This window comes from Dama dama, chromosome X (assembly GCF_033118175.1).
Source record: "Dama dama isolate Ldn47 chromosome X, ASM3311817v1, whole genome shotgun sequence".
NCBI lineage: Eukaryota > Metazoa > Chordata > Mammalia > Artiodactyla > Cervidae > Dama > Dama dama.
Genome location: NC_083714.1, coordinates 50,961,914 through 50,981,810, shown reverse-complemented (window position 1 = coordinate 50,981,810; position 19,897 = coordinate 50,961,914). Strand labels below are relative to the sequence as shown.

General features: G+C 40.2%; 1 protein-coding gene across 8 annotated transcripts in view; it reads right to left on the bottom strand.

Moving 5' to 3' along the window:
- AFF2 (ALF transcription elongation factor 2) overlaps nt 1–19,897 on the bottom strand; it is a 538,050-nt gene that overhangs the window by 338,212 nt on the left and 179,941 nt on the right. For all 8 annotated transcript variants that reach the window (XM_061135862.1, XM_061135864.1, XM_061135865.1 and 5 more), the window contains one exon: nt 15,795–16,658. In XM_061135862.1, the coding sequence (XP_060991845.1) occupies nt 15,795–16,658 (864 nt within the window). The remainder of the gene's footprint in view (nt 1–15,794; nt 16,659–19,897) is intronic.

The following is a 19,897-nucleotide window of genomic DNA, read 5'->3' as shown; positions in this document are numbered from 1 at the left end:
GGTTGCCCTAGCAAGAAATCCAAGTCATTTTAGATCCTCTCAGTGGGCTTCCTCTCAATGGCCCAACTAATTAGTCACCAAATCTCATCAAATCAACTCTCATCTCATCAAATCTACTTCATTGACTATGCTAAAGCCTTTGACTGTGTGGATCACAAGAAACTGTGGAAAATTCTTCAAGAGATGGGAACACTGGACCACCTTACCTGCCTCCTGAGAAATCTGTATGAAGGTCAAGAAGCAACAGTTAGAACTGGACATGGAACAACAGACTGGTTCCAAATAGGAAAAGGAGTACGTCAAGGCTGTATGTTGTCACCCTGCTTATTTAACTTATATGCAGAGTACACCATGCAAAATGCTGGGCTGGATGAAGCACAAACTAGAATCAAGATTGCCAGGAGAAATATCAATAACCTCAGATATGCAGATGACACCACCCTTATGTCAGAAAGTGAAGAGGAACTAAAGAGCCTCTTGATGAAAGTGAAAGAGGAGAGTAAAAAGTTGGCTTAAAGCTCAACATTCAGAAATCTAAGATCATGGCATCTGGTCCCGTCACTTCATGACAAATAGATGGGGAAACAATGGAAATAGTGAGGGACTTTATTTTCCTGGGCTCCAAAATCACTGAAGATGGTGACTGCAACCATGAAATTAAAAGATGCTTGCTCCTTGGAAGAAAAGCTATGAGCAACCTAGACAGCATATTAAAAAGCAGAGACAATACTTTGCCAACAATGGTCCATCTAGTCAAAGCTATGGCTTTTCCAGTAGCCATGTATGGATGTGAGAGTTGGACCATAAAGAAGGCTTAGCACTGAATAATTGATGCTTCTGAACTGTGGCATTGGAGAAGACGCTTGAGAGTCCCTTGGACTGCAAGGAGATCCAACCAGTCCATCCTAAAGGAAATCAGTACTGAATTTCATTGGAAGGACTGATGCTGAAGCTGACACTCTAATCATTTGCCCACCTGATGCGAAGAACAGACTCATTGGAAAAGACCTTGATGCTGGAAAAGATTGAAGGCAGGAGGAGAAGGGGACGACAGAGGATGAGATAGTTGAATAGCATCACTGATTTGACGGACATGAGTCTGAGCAAGCTCTGGGAGTTGGTGATGGACAGGGAAGCCTGGTGTGCTGCATTCCATGGGGTTGCAAAGAGTCAGACATGACTGAACGACTGAACTAAAACTGAATTAGTCACCAAATCTCATCAAATTAACCTTTAAAATCTATCTCAGGGCTTCCCTGGTGGTCCAGTGGTTAAGAATCCACCTTCCAGTACGAGTTTGATTCCTGGTTGGGGAGCTAAGATCCCACCTGCCTTGCCCACATGCCTCACGGTTAAAGAAACAAAACATAAAACAGAAACAATATTGCAGCAAATTCAATAAAGACTTTAAAAATGGTTCACATAAAAAAATCTATCTCAAAATTGGCTCTAATTCAAACTGCTAGAATTTCTGGCCTGGAATATTTCAACAGCCTGCTCAGTGTCTTTCTGCCTCAAACCTTATAAGCCCTATCACACTGACCACCCCTTTCCCCCATTCCCCAGCTAATTCCCCCACCAGCGTGACTCTTCTAGAACATTATCTGCTGTACTTGTAGCACTCAAACTCCTCACCTAGAGCTGACATCAAGATCCTGATCTTCTCAAGCAATATCCCCTCCTAACTCCCCAAACACAGCTTATTGTTTTGTGTCTCATGAATCCCAGTAGTCAGTGGGCCCACTTATAACTTGATGTGGGCTTACACGGTAGGAAATGCCTGTACAGCCACTTCTTCACCAAGAGAACTTCTAATTACACTGCAAGTTACTTCCTCCTTTAAGAAGCTTTCCTAAACATTTCAGACACCCTTAGTCGCTCTCTCTACTCCCACTGAATACTGAACAACCATCTATTAATATTATATTTCACTGTGATTTTTCTGCTTTTGTGTTCATATTCCCTGACTTAAGCTACTTAAGATCAAGCAACATGTCTTCAGCATTTCAGTCTTCCAGCTCTTAGCACAGTGGGAGGAACACAATGAATAAATCAAATCAATCAAGAAGATATGAGGTCTTACAGGCATTCTCTTCTAATGGGTCTTTCCAACAATAGATATAATAATATTTTCAGATTTAAATCATCCCAATTCATAACATCAGGCTGAATGTGAACAACTTGAAATATTACACTGTTGTTTATATGTTTGTCCTCGGGCCAGGTTTTGGACTTGTATATCCAACAAAACTATTTTCTTTGAGACTTATTTCAGGTGGATTGTGGATTCTGGATTCAGACTTAGCTTTCTCATATGGGTCCCTTTTACCCATCAATCTTGCCTGGGAAGGGATATTACATCTTCCCATTTTCCCAAGGATCCTGAGGCCACATTTGTTCAAATACGTATCATAGAGCCGCAGAGAGATCGTTTAGGTGTCTCAACACAAAGGACAGACCATGTGACAAGACTCCACTCAGAGGAGCAACCTGGTCTTCATTTCCAGCAGGTGTCCAGGAGGGCATAACTGGATGTCCCTTGGGAAGCCGGCTTCCCCAGTAAGTTTGCATCAAGATCTGAATGAACAGGAGATGCTGACAAGCAGAGGAAGGTCTGACATAAAGCCAGGGTCATCTCCTTAACCAGTTTCAGTAGTCTTCAGTCCCACTGTAGCCTATGTGAATGATGATGCCTAAAACTGCAAGATGGCAGCTACTTCTCCCATTGCCAACCTAGTTAATGAAATTGCAAAACAGTTGTAACATTCTTCAATGATACAGTCTTTAAGCACTGGGCTATCACGATTCATTTCATTTGGCTAAGATATGATATCTTTTTTTTCCCATGCATCTTAGCTTGAAGCTTTAGCTCAATCTCATTTCACCTCTGAAACCTCAACAGAATAGATCTTTTCTCCTATTATTTCTTCATTCCAAGTTACCTCAAAACTTAGATACTGTACTGCCTTGGAGGATGGGCAAAGACTTCATGAAGTACCAAGAAAGTCATCATTCTCGAGCCTTCTATTCCCAGAATTCCACTGGCTTTCTGTGGTTCCCTTAGACAGACACACAGACAATGGCACATGCATACACAATACCCCCATATGCCAGTTACAAAGAGTCTAAGAGGCTTCCACCAGCCTTTTCACTCCATTTAACCCAAATTCTCAGGCTGTGCCAGAGGACTTGATATTCCTAGAAACTTGGAAATCCCTCCCACCCCACATCCAAGTCAAATACACACTTTAATCCTCCCAATCCATAAGGGATTCCAGAATCCTAATTGTTTTTACACTAGGTTCTTCTCCCTAGACAAAATGACAGGATCAGCTTCCTTTTAGTGGTTATCTCTAAGATCATCTCTGCTTCCTGTGATTCTGAGCCCAGACTGGGCACACAAATGGTCCCCTGCCCTAGGAGTTGAGCCATTCCAATTCTAAGAAAGTAAAAGATCAAATGCCCTTCATCCCATGAGTCAATAAGTAAAGAGAATCCCATTGAACAGAGATGTGATTTGTGGTGTGAAGACTATTTATAATCCTGGGTATCAAGCCTTCTTCTCCATCTGCTTATAAGCCTGAGGGAGCCTCTCTTTCACTGGCAGGTCCTACCTCCACTATCAACACACCTCTCTTGACTCTAGGATTCTGCAAGTTGCACAACTGACCTTCCTTTCCTCTCTACTCAAAGCCATCTTCCTACTGATGACAAGTAGAGCAAGCCAATGTTTTTTGTCTGAAGCTTTGTCTTGATCTAGGCCAGAAGTCAGCACACTGCATTGCAAGTCAAATGCAGCCAACCACCTGTGTTTTTTGTATGGCTCACAGGCTAAGAATGGTTTCTACACTGCAAGATGGTTGAAGGAAATCAAAAGGATATTTTGTGACACATGAAAATAGAGGATATTTGAGTTTTGGTATTCACATATAAAATTTTATTGGCATATAGCCTTGCCCTTTCACTGACGTATTGTCTATGTCTGTTCTCATGCCACAGTGACACAGTTGAGGATCTGCCTCAGACTGTATGGCCTACATGACTGAAAATATTTACTTCATGGAAAATAACTGTCCACCTAAGCTCAAGTTCATAATCAAGGCAACTGTATTGATAATTTTTTTTCTTTCTCTATTACTTAATTAGAAAGAAACATTATAGCTACTATTCTAAAAGATTTTTAAAAATCACTTCTCCACAACTGGATTTAACAGTTTATCCACAGTCAAATTTAAGAGCTTAAAGAGAATCTGGCTCAGAACCTTTGAGGACTAAACCCGATTTTAGTTGTGAGGTGTGGAAGCCCACCTCCCTCTTATGGACCGGCTAAGGTTTTTCATAGTGAACTCTGCTGGCCCCCCTCCATCTTCAGTTTAGGAAATGTGGAGGATTACAGTTCTCATAGTGGGTTGACTGAAGGCCCCCTACAACTCATGTCTACCTAGAACTTCAGACTGTAACACTATTTGGAAATATGGGCTCTGCAGATGTAATTAGTTAAGGATCTAGACATGAAGTCATCTTGGATACAGAGTGGGCCCTACAGCCAATTACTGCTGCCCTTATAAGAAAAGGAGAGGGCACAGAGAGACATACTGAGAAGAAGGCCATGTGGAGACAAAGGCGGAGAGTGGAATGATGCAGCTACAAGCCAAGGAATGCCTGGGGCCACCAGAAACTGGAAGAGGCTAGGAAGGATCCTGTTCTAGAACCTTTGGAGAGTGCTCAACCCTGCCAATATCTTTTTGGATTTCTAGCCTCCATAACTGTGAAAGGATAACTTCTGGTGTTTTAACCTGCCCAATTTATGATACTTTTGTTACACCACATATGGAAAACTAATATTGTGTTGGCTAAAAATTTCATTTGCATTTTTCTAACATCCTCTGGAAAATCCTGAATAAACTTTTTCGCCAGCCCAATATATCTCCCATTTCTAGAATATGGTAAAAATTTCAAAGACCTTCCACAACTATTTAGTTCACGGATTATCAGTGATTTTCTGAGTAGGCAGTATATGGATTTCCTGTCCTCTTTTACTAAGGTGCAGGGAGACTTACCCATTCAGCATGTAGATAAAAGTGAGGGAGCCTTCCTGTTCCTTGCTGACTACTCTTGGAATTCAATGATCTGTAAGTTTTTCCCATTACTGTACTCAGGGTGGGGCTCAAACATTTGAGATACATTTGTTCCTTCTATAACAATTATTTACATGCCCACTTTTAATTGACCCTTCATTCACATCTAAGGTTTATCTAGAATATAGTTGTTTCAGCTGCAGAAATCCAGATTTTAGCTCTGTTGTCTGAGCATTCTGCTAAAATCATCCTACCAAACAGACAAAAACCAAAGCTTTATGAACCAAGAAAAGGTCCTCTAACAAGTTGTGTCATATGTTACTCATTGAGGAATATTGCAAAAACACTACTTCTCACCATATTTGTAAATCAAAAACACATGAGTGTAACCTGTACTACCATAGGGAAAATTGCTCTGTTGGAAGGTTTGGCCCCTGACTTTTGAAATATGAACCCATCAGGGGAATTTCAACCTAAGCTGGATTCAGCTCATTATTCTCTTGCCCCTCATGTGCTATTAGAGAAGCTAATTTTAGAAAATTAATCCATACATATAAAGTAGCACACCTGACACCAAATAGCAACATGGAGATGGCACTAGTGACCTGGGTTCTTGTCCCAGCATTGCCATTTGCTGACTGAGTGATTTTAGGTTAGTAATCCTTAGTCTCTCTGAGTCTACATGTCTGCCCTTGTGAAAAGAGAATGATGATAATCCCAGGCTCTGTGAGAATCCAGTCAAAGTAGGATGACTGGGGTTTGGGGAAATGGGGAGATATTGGTAAAGGGGTACAAAGTTTCAGTGATGCTGGATGAATAAATTCTAGACACAACATACAGCATGGTGGCTCTAGTTAATAATACCGTATTGTACACTTGAAATTTGCCAAGAGGGTAGATCTTAAGTATTCTCACCGCACGCACACACACACAAAATGGTAGCTGTGTGAGGTGATGGATATGTTCATTAGCATTATTGTAGAGGTTATTTTACATTGTTTCTGTATATCAAAACATCAAGCTGTACACCATAAACATGTACAATTAGTTGTCAAGTATACCTCAATAAAGCTAGAAAAAATTATATGAAAACAATTGTAAACTCTAGGTATAAAAGGCAATGGATTTTTGTTATTGTCACCTATATTATAAACTCTATTCAGTAATCAAAGCATAGCACTTTTTTAAAAGATAGTTAATTAAAGATCATTTGCTTTCATGTCAATTAAAAAATGCTTAAGAGACTTACAATAGCCATAAAGACTTTTATAACTCCTCTCTAAAACCCTTCACATTCACTATTTGGCATGGATCAATATGGTTATCTACCTGTCAATTTTTCTTATTCTTGAACACAGAATGTGAGCAGTCTGTTTTTTATGACTGACTCAGAATGTACTAAGCTAATCGATATATCCGGTGATAACAGGGTGATTTGGAACACACGGAACAAAAGCTTATCACTTTACTGCATACTGAATCTGTCAAAATATTTTCCTAGAAGTAATGTGAAAATAGAAGTTCTCCATCTTTCATTATGTTAGTGGGTGGTGACAAAAGGATTAGGAGGCTATTTCCTGAGTTCACAGCTTGGTGTTTTCCAGTGAAATGCAGCCTATAGTTGTTTTATTATTTTTTTTCTTTAAAAAAAAATGAGTTGAAATATACTAATAATCCAGGAGGAATTGGCTTCCAACCGCAAAAGAAGATCCAATTCTTGTTTGCCTGTACTGGCATAGTCTTCAAAATCTCCCAAGTGTTCTGAAGGGTGGTAGTGAGCGGCAGGCAGGCAGGCCTCACACCCTCCATGTGATTCTGAGGCACATGCTCTTAGAGGGTAGGCGGGAGGGAGGCAATGGCTGAAGGAATTTACAAATAAGGTGGCCTTCACCTTAACCACAAAGGGGAAGCACATCCTAAGAGATGTACGGCTAGAAGAAACTTCACAGATGAGCTAATCTAAACACCCCCAATAACAAGAGGCCTACACTGGTCAAACCACTCAAGTTCACCAAGCAAGTCCAGACTAGAAGTGGAACCACAACTCAGCAGACTTTATTCAAAATATACTTCGTAATACACCATACATTCACCCACATAAGACTTACTTCCAGTTAGCTCACAAAGAATTAATAAAATTACTAATAAATCGTGATGTTTTAACAATGTATCATTATTAGTGATGATTTAAATTGGCATAGTATAAAAATTAAAGGGTCGTTTTTCAGATTAAGAATAAATCAATCTTTCCAACTGAAAAAAAAAATGTTCAGAGTGATAAGGAATTTACAAGCACAGAACTCCAAGATCATTGCATTGAACCAAATCATTGAAATTAATTTTAAAAAATTGGCATGTTGAAATAGCTGACTTGGTTCTGGGATGCTGATGGTGGAGTCACATACAGCTTTAGAAAAGAAATACATATATATAGTTATATGTTATATTATATATGTATTTATATGTTATATTACATATATAAAGAACAGGACTTATATATATTTATATATGTTTAGATTATATATATATATATATATATATTTAGCTTTATATATATTTAGATTAGCTCATCTGTGAGGTTTCTTTATATATATATATATAAAGAAGAGGACTTGAGGAAATGAGAAGGAAAGAAAGAGAGAGTCAGGTATTTACATAATCTATAGGAAGCCAAAGTTGAGCTCTCTTCCTGAGTTTGGCTAGAGAGAATGAAGGGAGAGGGGCTAACAGAGGACAAGGAAGAAGAGTGGTTTAAACCAACATTTCAGCACGACTTTAGAGACTCCAGAAAGTACATGAGGAAACTGACGCCAACAGAGCAAGAAATGTGATGTGCTTTCGGGTAATGGAATGGAGAACACAGTAGCTCAGAAATTACTGCTCGAGTCGGTGACAGTGACTGGCCTGAGAGTTCCTAGGTTAGCCCCCATGAAGCCACTGGGATAATGGAGCTTCAAGTCCAGAATCATAGTCTGGATGCCACATTGCCCAGGCATTCAAGACACTACCAACTCTGGCTTTTTGAGCTCTGTCACACTCTGGTCCAAACCCGCAGTTGCAGACACAGCAGTTTATCATCAGAATATACCTCACATGTTCTTGTCTTTTATTTTACCTGCAAGACTCTCCACCCATCACTCATTTGCATACATGTGAACTGATTTGCCCTCCAGATTCCTCTTCACCTATTGTGATTCCACCCAGTATTCAAGGTCAAGTTCAAAATCTATCTTGCTTTGTAAATTTGTATCTTTTTTTTAGATTCCGCATGTAAGTGACATCATATAACATTTGTCTTTCTGTCTGACATCACTAAAAAGAAACAGACTCACAGACTTTGAAAACATTTATGGTTACCAAAGGGGAAAGGAGAGTAAGGAAAACTTAGGATCTTGGTATTACCATATAGACACTGCTGCTGCTGCTGGTAAGTCGCTTCAGTTGTGTCTGACTCTGTGCGACCCCATAGACGGCAGCCTACCAGGCTCCTCCGTCCACGGGATTTTCCAGGCAAGAGTACTGGAGTGGGTTGCCATTGCCTTCTCCACATATAGACACTACCATATATTTAAAAAAATGATAATCAACAAGGACTTACTGTATAACAATATTCTGTAATACTGTATAGCAATATTCTGTAATAGGAATATAAGGGGAAAGAATCTGTAAAAGAATAGAGGTATATATATATATATAACTGAATCACTTTTTTCAGGCTGTACACCTGAAACTAACACAACATTATAAATCAACTATACTCCAATATAAAATAAAAAATTAAACTAAAACCTCTATCTTGCATTCTAGCGCACCAGCCCTGAGCACTTGTCTCGTGCATCCAACCTGGGCTGGTGATCTGTTTCACTCTTGATAGTATACTTGTTTCAATGCTGTTCTCTCAGAACATCCCACCCTCGCCTTCTCCCACAGAGTCTAAAAGTCTGTTCTGTACATCTGTGTCTCTTTTTCTGTTTTGCATATAGGGTTATCGTTACCATCTTTTTAAATTCCAACCTTCCAGGGTTACTTCTATGCATCACTTTCTGGTGAGACAGCTTTATGATTGTGAGGAGGGTTTCAGCCACCCCTCCCCAAAACACCTTTTTGAATCACTGAAATATGACAATCTTAATTAAATCCTCTCCTAGCAGCTCTGACCTCTTCATCACAAAGAATGTGAGGCTCCAAGTCCTACTTCCATTATTGACTATTCTTTTCAGATGCTCAGTGAAGGCCACTTCATTCAGCTTAGGGGGACACTAAAGTTGAGGGGGGCGGCAGATAAAGAGGTGTGTGTGGTAAAGAAAAGGAATTTTAATCCCAATGAGATCAAGCAATTGGAAGAGTTAGTCCAAAGCATAAAGAAAAAGCAACCACTAGATAATGGACTGGCAGAGAATATACAAAGCTTTCTGGTTCCTATACTTCAATGGAATAAATCTGAAGGTCAAGGTCTCTGCTGGCACCCTTGATATGTGAGGCCTTTCCAAGGTGTCTCCATTTATTACCAATGAGGTGGGAATTACACCAGTTACAGTCTTAGACTGAATACTATCTTATTTCCATAAGAACAGACAAAGAAATAAATTCGCAATGTATATCAAGTAAAGAAATGCTTAGCATGGCTTGCACACAGCAGATGAATGGCCTTCCATTTTTTGAAGGATCTGCCTCAATGGTTTCTGTGTAGCTGCTTGGATGCAACCAGTACACGAATGGTAAGTTCCCAGCATTCTCTATAGTTCTCACACAAGGGGCCTGAGCTTCCTATTCACTTATAAGAAATAAAGCTAATTACACCCCAGTGTTCACTGCATCTGATATAAAACAAGGCAAGCACAGTCACAACTGTGAGCAATAACTTTTCAGCTGGTTGACAAAGCTAGCCACTATAATAAGCTAAAGCCAAATCCTATTATTCATATCAGTTTCATTGAACTTTTCTAAAGGCTCCTAATTTGGAGGCAATTGGAGCCTCAGATAGATTTAGGTCACAGCCAAGAGTACCTTAGAGGGCAAATGATCCTTTATGGTGATGACACTCTACACATTCTTACTGTACTTCTGAAAGCCTATTGAGCTAGGATGAAAATGCTTAATATGTCATTGATCCTTCCATTTGCTTGGAATTATTTACTTCCCAAAAGACACTAATAACACATTGTACCAAAAACGCAAAACTATCTACACCAGAAAAATGTTTTAATCCTAATGAAAAAACAAGCAAAACATCTGTAATGAAACCAGGTATAACGTTGCATTTATTAGCAAATTCATTTCCTAATAAAACACCACCTGCGAGCAACCCTCAGTTCCCACTTGATATAAATAGGTCTTTTACTATTTTCAGATGCAGTTCCCCAAAAATTCTTCTAAGTGCAACTGCAGAACAGTTATTTTATTTTTCTTCTGGTTGCCTGGAATGATAATAGATTGTTTTTAAATATGTCATTTCTTTAAAAAGCATGATTCAATTGAAATGCTGACCTTTGGCAATAAAGTTGGTTGGATTTTATTAGTATTTATTAATATCCTTATTATCAATACAGAAATTATAAGAAGGAAGGAAACTTTCAAGGATGGGAACTAAAGTGTCCCCATTATGTACATAAGCATAGATAGAGCAAAAAATATGAGCACACACACATGTACATTTAATTCCAGTAATTGTTTCTGGTCTCTCAACACACTAATATCATCATATCTGCTTATTTGTATATCTTAGAATGTCTCTTTTTCCTGATGATTCAACCCTTTACTCCACCCAAATGCACTTCACAAACACACATCAGCCTCCTATGTCTCGAGCCAGGGAAAGAGCTCGGAAAACTCAAAGAAATCTCATAACCTCTCTATGGACAAGCTCTTTCAGTAATAATTCAAAATAATGCTACAAGTCATCGAAGATGGCTACTTTGACTAGAGACTCAGAACCTCACGCTTAGATCTCTTGGCGCCAGGGATTGGGGCTGAATTCTAATGGTAAGTGCTTTTGAAAAGTGCATCAAGATTTAATAGGATGAATTTCCAGACTTGGTCAGAGTTTTAGCCACATCAATTCCATTAGGTTCAAAGCTCCATAAGGCCCCACCCTGTCTCTATTGCTGCCCATGTTTTAATCTACACTCTTCTAAATTGTCTCTTAGGTTAGCTAACTTCTCATTCTCTTTCTGCCTATTTTTGGTTTCCATGTTGCCCTTAAGGCCTGTATATTCTCCTAACCTTAGGGGCCCAAATTTTTATCTAGCCCTCCCTCAAGTCCTTCCTTGAGACCCATATTTTATAAGTACTTTCTTCACTGATCTCTTATCATGACTTCATTGCACCTGACACATTTTTCAGGCAAGTCTCTATCATAGTCTGTTTGTACCATCACCAAATGCTGTATGCACACAGGCTGCTCCTGGGTCATCATCTCTAGAGCTGATGACAGCTCAGACTCTCTTTGGAAAGGTACATTTAGTTGGTGTACCTGAGCACTGAGCGAAAGCACCAAGTTTCTTCCATATCTGGGATAACTGTGTTGTGAATGTGTAAGAGAGAAGATTACACTGGAGTGGATCTCACTGGTTCTGTGACCTTTCGTTCTGTCAATGAGGTGTCGATACATGCTGCCAGATCTCTTGATGGGCCAGTGCTCTTATTTCCAAACTAGTCCTTAGTCATGAAACTGTCATGTAAAGAGGGAACAGCAGCAGATACCAGGACAAGAGAAGGGGCAAGAATGATGGCCCAGCCTCCCATTAGATGCCCCTTCTTTCAAAGTAGGTTTCTTTCTGCCTTTTAAGTATCACACCCATGTATTAAGTCATCCAGGGAAAATGAGGATTAGGATTTCCAAATGACCATGCAGGACAAGAGCAAAGTAAGGCACAGGTAGACTGGGTGAAACTAAGGTTAATATATCTGAGGATGAATTTTCTAGCGATAGTTTACCTTTGTTTGCATTATTTGATTAACATTGTGGTTTATAAAATGTAATCAAGTAATCATTTTTGAAGTTCATTCATTCAACAAACATTTACTGAGTATGTACTATGTGCTAGGCGTTTGCTAGGCACTTGGGATACAGAAAAGAAATGAGACATTCCTTGTCCTCAGGGAGCCCACAGTCTAATAGAAGAGACAGACACATAAATGAATAACTACAATACAACGAGAGAAGGGCCAAAGTATATAGAAGTTGCTTGGGTGAGCCCAGAGAAAGGAGCTTGTCCTTAAGTCTGGTGGCATCAGTGAAGTGTTTATGGAGAGAGTGATGACCGAGTACACTTGAAGGAGAAACAAGACTTCACTGGAAAGATTGAGGAGCAGAGGGAGAGACAGTCTAGGCTGAGTAGAGAGCAGGCACAAAAGCAAAGAAGTGTGACAAAGCATGCCATGATGGGGAGCCACAGGTCAATCCGCATGGCTGAGATCTCATCTTCATATGACGAAGTGGTGAGATATGAGGTCGGGTACGGAGTATGAAATCACAAAGTGAAGAGCACTGAATGTGGGACTAAGAAATTGGACTTTTTCCTGGAAACCATGAGAAGGCATGGAAGACTCCAAGGGAGGGAGTGACATGGTCAGATCTGCCCATCAGATCAGCCTGAATGGAGGATGGTTTGAAAGAGAGGTGGGACTAGAGGGAGGGACACCAGACAGGAGGTGGCCTAGGCAAGAGATGCTCATGGGGGCTTGGAAGGCGTTGAGGGTGAAGAGGTGACAGACTGGAGAGATACTTGACAAGACGTGATGAGGGATGAGAAAGCCTTCCTCAGTGATCAGTGCAAAGAAATAGAGGAAAACAATAGAATGGCTAAGACTAGAGATCTCTTCAAGAAAATTAGAGATACCAAGGGAATATTTCATGCAAAGATGGGCTCAATAAAGGATAGAAATGGTATGGACCTAACAGAAGCAGAGGATATTAAGAAGAGGTGGCAAGAATAAACAGAAGAACTGAACAAAAAAGATCTTCACAACCCAGATAATCAAGGTGGTATGATCACTCACCTAGAGCCAGACATTCTGGAATGTGAAGTCAAGTGGGCCTTAGAAAGCATCACTACGAACAAAGCTGGTGGAGGTGATGGAATTCCAGTTGAGCTATTTCAAATCCTGAAAGATCATGCTGTGAAAGTGCTGTACTCAATAAGCCAGCAAATTTGGAAAACTCTGCAGTGGCCACAGGACTGGGAAAGGTCAGGTTTCATTCCAATCCCTAAGAAAGGCAATGCCAAAAAATCTTCAAACTACTGCACAATTGCACTTATCTCACATGCTAGTAAAGTAATGCTCAAAACTCTCCAAGCCAGGCTTCAGCAATACATAAACCATGAACTTCCACATGTTTAAGCTGGTTTTAGAAAAGGCAGAGGAACCAGAGATCAAATTGCTGGAGGAAAAAGCAAGAGAGTTCCAAAAAAACATCTATTTCTGCTTTATTGACTGTGCTAAAGCCTTTGACTGTGTGGATCACAATAAGCTGTGGAAAATTCTGAAAGATGGGAATATCAGACCACCTGGCCTGTCTCTTGAGAAATCTGTATGCAAGTCAGGAAGCAACAGTTAGAACTGGACATGGAACAACAGACTGGTTCCAAATAGGAAAAGGAGTATGTCAAGGCTGTATATTGTCACCCTGCTTATTTAACTTACATGCAGAGTACATCATGAGAAATGCTGGGTTGGATGAAGCACAAGCTGGAATCAAGATTGCCAGAAGAAATATCAATAACCTCAGATACGCAGATGACACCACTCATATGGCAGAAAGTGAAGAAGAACTAAAGAGCCTATTGATGAAAGTGAAAGAGGAGAGTGGAAAAAGTTGGCTTAAAGCTCAACATTCAGAAATCTAAGATCATGGCATCCGGTCCCATCACTTCATGGCAAATAGATGGGGAAACAGTGGCAGACTTTATATTTTGGGGCTCCAAAATCACTACAGATGGGGACTGCAGCCACGAAATTAAAAGACGCTTAATCCTTGGAAGGAAAGTTATGACCAACCTAGACAGCATATTAAAAAGCAGAGACATTACTTTGCCAACAAAGGTCCATCTAGTCAAGGCTATGGTTTTTCCAGTAGCCATGTATGGATGTGAGAGTTGGACTATAAAAAAAGCTGAGTGCCGAATAATTGATGCTTTTATAACTGTGATGTTGGAGAAGACTCTTGAGAGTCCCTTGGACTGCAAGGAGATCCAACCAGTCCATCCTAAAGGAAATCAGTCCTGAATATTCATTGGAAAGACTGATGATGAAGTTGAAACTCCAATACTTTGGTCACCTGATGCGAAAAGCTGACTCATTTGAAAAGACCCTGATGCTGGGAAAGATTGAAGGCGGGAGGAGAAGGGGACAAAAGAGGATGAAATGGTTGGATGGTATCATCAACTCAATGGACATGAGTTTGGGTGAACTCTGGGACTTGGTGATGGACAGGGAGGCCTGGCATACTGCAGTCCATGGGGTTGCAAAGAGTCAGACATGACTGAGTGACTGAACTGAACTAACTGAACTGATGAGGGATGATGATACAAATAGCAGAACTGTCTGAGAAATGAAACAATACTCTAAACATGCATCCAGAAAATACAGCCAACAGCCCCAGTCCTCCCTCCCCTTAGGTTCTCATCATCCCATGCAATCAGAGCATCTGCTGAGCATGAATAAAGGAAGAAGAGCTGGAGGGCACATAGGGTCAGACTTCTCTAATTCAGACACCACCAACTTGGACTCTGTAACAAATCAGACAGACTGTGACTCCTAGCGAGTGATAATTTCAACCTACTTTCTTCCTCTGTGTCTTTTCAAGCCTTTCGTCACCAGTAAAAGCAGAGGTTTCTTTCAGTCAAGTGCTTGAGGTGTAGTAGATAGCTGCTTACATGGTGGCCTCTGAGGGGCACCCAATCTCTGCCCCCCACCCAGGGGCCATAAGACCTGGGATCCAATCACTAGTGATTCATTCCACTGGGAAAGATTTTGGTCCCACTGGACTTCTCTTTTATAAGGTAATGCTTCCTGAGATAGGTAAAATGGTTAGTCATTCTAAACCCAGTGGGATTTTGGCTGAGGATCATGCTTTTGGTTTTGACAGAAGGGATCAAGGCAATACAAGAGGGTTAGGTAGGCACCTGGAGAAGGTGATGCAGAAGGTAAGACTGAGGGATACGGAAGTTAATATTAAGGTCTTGCCAGGGAACAGCCCTGCAAGTGCTCAAGAAACTACAGTTCTTAAAGAATACCTTCCACTTCTGGTTCCAGCAAATCACACTTGTACAACCTTGTACCTTAAGGAACTTCTGCATTTTGTGTTTCTGATATGCTATCTGTTAGTGAAGGCCTAGGGTGACCCACTATCTTTTCATGTATCTCATCCTTCTTAAGACCAATAAAAATCTCTAATGTGATTCATTTATACGCAATATTACTACAAATACTGTCTCTGAAACTATTTTATAACTCCAACTTTTCATTCACTCTGACAGACCCTGTCTTTTATCATTCCAAATTATGGAGATTTACTGTATTAGCAGAGTGGAAATCAGTCAAGTCACAAGCGACAGAAGATCAAGACTCTGACCTTGAAGAGTCTCATCTACAGCTCTAGAAGGGTAAATAAGAGCTGCTTGGGAAGCCTTGATTATAGACATTAGAGCAATGAACTAAAAAATAAATAAATAAGAAGAAATGAAACAAAATAAAACTTTAAAAATTACTTACTTCACTTGTTTGAAGAATTGTGAACTTTGGCTGTTTAGTCTTTGAACTGGGTGCACTGGGCTTGCCATCCAAGAGTGATCCAAATGACAGATTCCCAAAGCTGTTGTCAAATTCAATTGAAGGTTTCAGTGTGGGAGAGATGTCCGGGGCCTGGTCCTGACCATCCATGGGTCGGACATAGGCGGTTGGTTTTTGCTGGCCCATGCTTGTTTTGCAGTAAAGCCCTGGTGGGAAGTTTTGAACTGAAAGGCCACTGCTGGGAGCTAATAGAGACGAGGCAACTAGGGGAGATCCAGGCGCTTGCACTGTAAATTCCGGTGCTTCTGGTGAGTTGGACTGATAGATTTCTTTGAAAGTATCCCCTCCACTGGACTTGAGAGTATTGTCTTCCTTTGCCAGTGGGTTTGATTCTTCAACTGCTCCAACTTGAGGCTGTTCAGCTGGGTAGACAAAGAAGTCTTCCAGTCTGGCTGGGGGCTGGTCTGGGGTCGGTGGCTGCATCTTGTTGGGCTGACTAGTGACTTGGCTGGCTGCTACAATGCTAGTGTTCTGACTATCTCGTGACCAGTCAGGCTTTGACTTTCGGTTGCTGTGTATTAGAGTTGAATTCAGTATCACGACAGAAGGTGGAGGCATTGGCGCTGAGGAGTGAGTGTTATCCTGCTGGTGCACTGGGACCATCCGGTGCTTTTGTTCTGGAAAAAAGCTGGGTTCATTTTTGTTGGTGGGAGTCTGGGGCATGGAATTCTTTGGGATTCCCACTAGATGATTCTGATTAGAATGGTTAGTTAGCAAATCCTTCATTTCATCATAGTTTCCCAGCGTGTTCTGGACTCGGTTCGCAAGTGCATCACCTTTGTTTGTCTAAAATAACAAAAAGATGGGGGTGGGAGGAGAGAGAATGAATAGGTTTGTGTTTCCTACTATTAATGTTTCAAACAGATGTCCTAAGTAGACTAGCATATAGGGTTCTTTAAAATTCTCATGCTGCCATATAATTTCATACTTTTCATGTGCTATGTAAGAAAAAAAAATCAATAGCACTATTGAAAGAGCCTCTTGGAATGAACTGTGCAATGAATGTCTATATACTCCCTGGCCTGTTCTTAAATATGCTCATGGGGTGGGGGAGAGTTTTAAATTACGTTGCTTATGAATTTTATTAGCAAAATAACTTATTTTAGGTTCAATGAGTTGAACTGCTACATGCTACACTTTAACAACTTCCACTTACTGATCATTGGAATTATAATAGAATGTTCAATTTATATTTGTTCTTGACATATAACGTAGCCCTCTGTGCTATGTTATACCATGAAAAACTCTTAGTCCGTTGGATAAGGAAGTCAATTAAACTGTGCTATCATGACTGTGTTCAGTTTAGAAAAGGCATGGGCTTAAACAATAACAAATTGAGCTAACTTATGACTAAAGCGAATTCAATTCCTTTTAATCAAAGAGTGTGTAAATTACTGGTGTCTGCCTACATATTCTGGGGACAACTATGTTTACATATTGGTGATTCATACTCGTTTACTTTGAAATGGTGCAATTGTTCGTCAACAGTGACTCAAGCTTGCCTGTGTCTTTTCAAAGGTTTAGAAAAATTTATTCAAGAATTTAAGCTGTTGTTTAAATTAAAACAAAGTTAAATTTTAAAGTGAGGCTGGCAACTACATCATTCTATGGACAACAACACCTATCAAAATGGTTGTGATTGTTTTTTTAAATAATTAAGATTTCCATGAGCTTTTGTAACAGAAAAGAATAGCTTTCATAGCTAAAAAGTGGTAGAAAGCCACATATTTAGAAATGACTGTCAAAAGTTTGGCTCTTCATCTTTGAACATGACTTTTTAATATTCTCTTTGCCTGCCAAAGGTGTTATCAAAACCAGCTGCTGAAGTCAGAAAGGCAAAGGGCTTCTTTGTGCCTAGGCTGCACTACCATTGCGATGAAGGAAAGCTACTTGCATCCATGGAGCCATCTGGCAGTAGGGCCAGTGCATGGGGAAGACGCCCACCCTGGTAGCTTCCTTTTCCCAAGGGTCAGATGCATGTTCTCCATGCACAGAAGGGGGTGACCACCTCCCCATTAGTACAACCACCACTGGAGATTGATGTTTAACATACAAGGTTGCTTAAATGCCCTTAACAGCTGGTGTGGAGCCCAGGAGTGTGTCTATTCACACCTGACATCTCAGGCTAAACCTCAGATGTATGGCCTAGTGCTATTATCTGTAAGTGAAGATGGGAGAGTGTGTGAATAAATAGAGGGTGAAGAGCTGGAAATGAATGAAATCACCCAGGGAAAGGAAATGAGGAACGAGAAGATCAGGCTCAGGAGGGAGCCTGTGGAACATCAACCTCTAAGAGACTAGGAGAAGACCATTCCCTTCTCCAGGGAATCTTCCCGACCCAGAGATTGAGCCTGGGTCTCCTGCATTGCAGGCAGATTCTTTACTATCTGAGCCACCATCACCAGGCTTAGGAGAAGAGGAGAAGCCAGCAAAGGATAATGAGAAAGAGCAACCAGAGAGGGAATCAAGCTGAGAACCTTGGCCTCATTGTTAGCATAATCGCCACAGATTGTATATAGTATTCAACACAGATCACGTGGTAAATCATATAGGACACTTTCAAAGAAATGAGGGCATGTAGAGAAATATGATTTCAAAGACTAAGGAAAAGTATGCAAAATGTATACTGAGGGCTCTGGTGGGAAATTTTAGAAATCAAATAAATACATGTCAGTTTCAGTTTTCTTATCCTCAAGAACATCTTATATTGCATCACATGCAACCTTGGTGTTGAAGAAGTGATTAAACAATTACAGTTCCAAATAATCTTTACCTGAATAATCGCTCCATTTTCAGAAGTGCATTTGAAAGTCATAATTTAATAAACAAAGGGATAAATCACTTTTATTCCCTGAAAGTCCCTAGGTTTGTCAATTTTACAGGCAGAAATTATTTTGCAGCTTAGGCAGGAATAAACACATTGTATACAGTGTTCTCCTTCAATGGAGTTGCACAACGAACCAGCTAGGCAGTAGCCAAATCCAGACTCTCTACTCAATCCCTAAATTCAGAACAAAGAGATTTCATCATTGTGAAGGCCCAGTAGAATCTGATGCAAGTTTTTAAACTTGCAGGGTTGTTCTGGTCCCTGAAATAGTTAACCTCTTATATCAGATGACTGCCTAAAAAATATTAATACCTGCTATCTTCAAAGATCTGACCCAACAAGGGGAAACAAGACAATTTTATTCCTCATTTTAAATGCTTCCATTTTTACTGTTTCCTTTAATGAATTAAGATAAGCTTCCTACATTAGGCAAAGAGAATTCTGTAACCTTTACCTTTTGGTCTTAGCTACCAGGAAGTTCAGTCATTGACCTCTCATTGAAAGTTCATTGAACTTTCCTTGAAAGACAGTTGTACTGGAATAAAAACTTTGCCCCCTGATGTCACAGAGAATGCCACAGTATCTCAAAGTTCTAAGAAGACATTCATTCTCTCTAGGCCAACATCATCAGGACTCAAGAATCTCAAGGCCCACTGGTTTGCCAGTAAGCTAGTCACATCCCTGTTCCTATTTTAGCAGTAAATAAAAGGGACATGTTCATTTTATCTTCAGTGGAGAGATCCTGATTAGGTTCTAACATCTCTTCAGTTTATTGTTATACTGACCTGGGTTTCTGATGCATGCTTAGAACTTTTTTTTTCCATCTCCAGGTTTTAAAATATGATTGAAATTAGGAGAATTTCTCAGCTGGCCAATGTCTAAAACTGTTGTGTACATGACTAAAATTAGAAGAAAACTGAAAGTTCTCTGAATAAAATAGAAAATCCACCTCCTACTGTTCCAGGTCTACTATAGTTGTGATTTCTCTCCCAGCACAAAACTATGAGCTTTTCATCAAGACTAGAGACCACCTTTTATTCCTCATACCCTCAACACTTAGCACCATGTCTGGTGCATATGAGGTCCTCAGCAAAATGCTGCTAAATTGAACAGAATCAAATAATAATTCATACCCTGTCTATATCAAAATAAAGGATTTGCAATGGCTTGGAGTCAAAGGTACATAAGTAGGAAAGCA